Source organism: Apis dorsata, unplaced genomic scaffold (assembly GCF_000469605.1).
Source record: "Apis dorsata unplaced genomic scaffold, Apis dorsata 1.3 scaffold_52, whole genome shotgun sequence".
NCBI classification, from domain to species: domain Eukaryota; kingdom Metazoa; phylum Arthropoda; class Insecta; order Hymenoptera; family Apidae; genus Apis; species Apis dorsata.
In genome coordinates this window covers 2294383-2298466 of record NW_006263353.1, presented here as the reverse complement: position 1 = coordinate 2298466, position 4084 = coordinate 2294383, and the positions used below count along the sequence as shown (strand labels likewise).

General features: G+C 25.7%; 2 protein-coding genes across 3 annotated transcripts in view; one reads left to right on the top strand and one right to left on the bottom strand.

Annotated features, from left to right (window-relative positions):
• The window catches only part of LOC102678522 (F-box/LRR-repeat protein 7), an 11894-nt gene that overhangs the window by 4622 nt on the left and 3188 nt on the right, over window positions 1–4084 (top strand). Inside the window, exon 4 of the mRNA XM_031514942.1 lies at window positions 1232–1237. The gene's annotated coding sequence lies outside the window, so the exon portion shown is untranslated. The remainder of the gene's footprint in view (window positions 1–1231; window positions 1238–4084) is intronic.
• LOC102678793 (anaphase-promoting complex subunit 1) overlaps window positions 314–4084 on the bottom strand; it is an 8454-nt gene continuing 4683 nt past the window's right edge. For both annotated transcript variants that reach the window (XM_031514941.1, XM_006609262.2), the window contains 10 exons: window positions 3755–4013; window positions 3181–3684; window positions 2905–3109; window positions 2478–2798; window positions 2138–2366; window positions 1861–2066; window positions 1455–1794; window positions 704–1349; window positions 510–638; window positions 314–424 (listed from right to left, as the gene is read on the bottom strand). In XM_031514941.1, the coding sequence (XP_031370801.1) occupies window positions 339–424; window positions 510–638; window positions 704–1349; window positions 1455–1794; window positions 1861–2066; window positions 2138–2366; window positions 2478–2798; window positions 2905–3109; window positions 3181–3684; window positions 3755–4013 (2925 nt within the window). In that variant the 3' untranslated portion in view covers window positions 314–338. The remainder of the gene's footprint in view (window positions 425–509; window positions 639–703; window positions 1350–1454; window positions 1795–1860; window positions 2067–2137; window positions 2367–2477; window positions 2799–2904; window positions 3110–3180; window positions 3685–3754; window positions 4014–4084) is intronic.

The following is a 4084-nucleotide window of genomic DNA, read 5'->3' as shown; positions in this document are numbered from 1 at the left end:
TATATATATATATATATATATAAAAGAACTATAAAGATATTTTCAAAATTATTTTATATTGTAAATAATATTTATTATAATGTATAAAATAATAAATTAACTTTTTATTAATTATATTGTCAATTCATTTATATACTATGTTTATAAATATCATTACATGTGTATTTATGCATTATATTATAAACAAAAAATATTTTCTTTTGAATAAAACTTTTATGCTTAAATAGATTAATGAAAATTATAAGTTTATATATTTTTTGTCAAATTCATTTAAATTAATTCAATAATCTTTTTTTTTGAACATTTTATATAAAATTATTCATATAATTATAACACAATTAATTTGATTTTAATACTTTATATAATTTGTACAATGTTACATTAGATATTTTAAGCCTTACCTCTGTATTTAATAATGATGACACTAAAAATAAATTATAGTTAAAGTAACAATAATAAAAAACAAATAAATATAAAAATATATCAATAAATAAAATAATTGAGCTTACAGATTGTTTGATAATCCGTTTTATATGGAATGTCATAAAACACAAAATATGTGCACATTTTTTGTAATAATGATATATTTCCATCAATTTTTCCATTTTTTAAGTAAGATTTAATATGTGGTGTTAATTCTGCAAGAATTATTGATTATTAAAAGAAAAAATTAGAATTTGATATAAAAAATTATGATACATACCGCGCTCCCAATTATCCATAATATATGAAATTCTTTGTTTCATTGCAAGTATGCTTTCTGTACCAAGTAATGGATTTTTATTTTCTGTGTAAGATTTTTTTAACATTTGAGATGAAACAAGTTTTATTTGCCATATAGAAAAACTATTTGGTTTTTTTTCTATGATTTCCATACTTTTTATTAAATTAACCCATAAAGGAAGAAGATTAACTTTATCTTTTATTACACATTCATATACAATTATAGCAAATGTATGTAAAAAGTATTTTTCAAATTCTGACATTTCAGAATATTGTTCTTCATATTTACATAAGTAATTTGTATTTTTTAAAGTAGATAATTCTATAATTTCCATTTTTCCATTAGAATTACATCGCTCATTCCAACTATCACATATTATTCTTTCAGATGTATCACTTAAATTTTGAGATAAATATCCAGAAGTATTTTTAACTGAGCTACCAGAAGATTGTATCTTTATGATAATCTCATTTTTAATTTTATTTTTTTTAGGCAATTGTAAGAAACATTTTACTATATTTAAAATAGTTTTATTATTTGTAAATGAAGTTACACATTCAGGACGAGCAGCCCATGCAATAACATTTTCTGTTGTTAATGTTTGAGCGATTAAACTTCTAAAACCCTGAAATATTTATAAAATATATTTATAAATTTATAAATATATTGTTAAAAAATATTAAATTTCAATGCATTTTAATTTTATATAAAAAAACTAAATTATAATTACATGTGGATCTTCTATATATGGTAAACAACCAGCTCTTTGCTTAACACCTAACATTTCACATTTTTTAAGCATATTTTCAAGCTGTTGCCAATTATTATCTTTTTCAAAAATAATTTCCCAATATCTATCATCTTTTAGTTCAATTTTCTTAATATTACATAATTGTGGCAATAAACATGGTGCCTGAAGTATTAAATCTTGTCCTTCAGCATCTTTTTCTGATTCAAATGTTAATTGTACTGTTGCATAACAATATTGACTACTATCAATATCTTTAGGTAAAATTACACGTGGTTCGGCAGCAAGTACGTATAAATGTCGCAATGCTTGTAAATGATATCTGATAATAAAAATATTTTTTAAGATAATAAATCAATTTTAATAAGTATATTATACTGATATTAACCTATTATCATTACTATGTGTTGGAAATTTTGGAAAAAGAGAAATTATAAGCGCAGCTATTGCACTAGGACTGTTAGAAAGAGTATATTTGCCTCCTCCAAGAAAGAGAAAACCAAGAGCCATATGTGTTGCTAAATGAGACCCATATGTAACAACATTACTTGCAGGTCCTACTCGTGTTCGTATGTGTCGACATATCCTCATGATCTAAAATTTAATATAAATAAATTAGTAAATAATATACATAAAAATATTAAATAATTATATATTAAATTTACTTCTAAGTTTCCAGTTCCCGCCATTACAATTGCAGCAGAAAGTAAAGTAACATTTAAACAAGTTTCAATAGTTGATTTTCCTGCTAATTCAGCAATAGTTTTATGTGATAATGTTGTAAACATTTGGGTATAATTATATAAAGTTTTAAAAGCATTTCTATTGGCAGATCCAGCAAATTTTAAACCCAAAGCCATACAGGCACCCGCAATTATATTGCAATAAGCTTGACTGTATTTTAATTAATAATAATTAGTACAATTAGTATAAAAAAATGTTATAACAATATTCATACATATTTATATATATTTTATTATATGCATACATATTTCAAATACTTACTTCATAGTTTCCAAATCAACATTCTGTCCTATTTCTGAAGTTGGTTTTTGTAATCTATATTTATAAACAATATTAGGAACGTGACTAGAAACCCAGGATTTTGTTGGTTCAATTTCATTCCAGAGAATAAGTGATTTTGCTAATATTCTTAATAATAAGAAATCAGGTCGTACAAAATCTAATAAATATTGAGTATCAGGAGCTTGCATCCATTCTGCTACTGCTCTATTGCCTGTATTAAAATACATAAGACCTAAAGCTATAGTTGCTCCAGGACTTGTTACATCAATATTTATAGAGTCACCTTCTCTTATTTGGTAACTAAAATAATAAAAAAAGGAAAAAATATAAAAAGAATTTAAATATATAATTTCTATTATAACATGAATACACACATACACGCACGCGCGCGTGCACACACACACACCTAGGCGATTTATATTTATCTTTTTGTGCTCCAGTAAAAGGTCTAACATATCCTCCGACCATATAATAATGTAAAGTATCTGGTATATTAGCTAAATCTGATCCACTTCCACATCCTAATACTACTAAACCTAATGCAAGACCTGCTGCTAAAGAATAAGATTCTCGATCTATACAGTTTTTCATTTCCGGTCCTGGAGGTCTGCCTTTAAATAATTTAATTAATTTAATAAAATCACATATAAATAAAAATTATAATTCTATATTAAATAGTTACCAATCTCTGATAATAAAGCATATGAAATATGTCTATGAGCAGTTCCTTGATATACTAAACCGACTCCCATTAATGCTGCAACTTGAACATTCTGTTGAACGTTTAATTCGATACTTGTTGGAGGTAATAGAGTTTCTACATGAAGAGATAATAATTTAGTCATAGAAACATTCATTGTACCACGATGGGTTGCTGATAATCCTAACAGAAGTCCAACACTGGTAGCCTCATGACATTCGACTAGATATTCATACATACTAAAAGGCGCTAAATTTTTTAGGTGACCATTTAAACCAAGAGCCATTAAGAATCCTGAATGTTCAATACCAAATTCGCCTTGTTGTTGCTTATTATATACTATCCATGTTGAATCAATATTAGATGCATCTGGATGAATACGAAGACCTGCAGCTACACCATTATGAAATAATGGCCATAAATTCATATTTGGTGGAACATCTATATGAGCTAGCTCTACAGTTGTTCCACGAGGAGGTGCTTTTCCTACACATATAATAACATTTTATGATTTTAAAAAAAATTTAATAATGTGAATATTATTATTTTTTCATACCAGTTAAACAAAGTCGTGGAATTGGTAATTGTTCTGTAATAATAGGAGTTGAAGTTCTGAGTGTAAACATGCCTCTAGCTACTGGAAGTGCCATTGTTCTTGTGCATAGTGCATGTAAATGTTTCTCCTGTTCTTCTATAAATTCATGATCACTTACATCTGGCCTCTGAACTATTGCTATTCTTACCGGTTTTGACGAGTTTAGGAGTTTTCGAACTTCTGCTACCCTATGATCTTTGTTAAATCTCAATTTCAATATCTATATAACATTATAATTCATCAATTATAATAATTAATTTTAATAAATAATATTACATAAATATTTTCGAT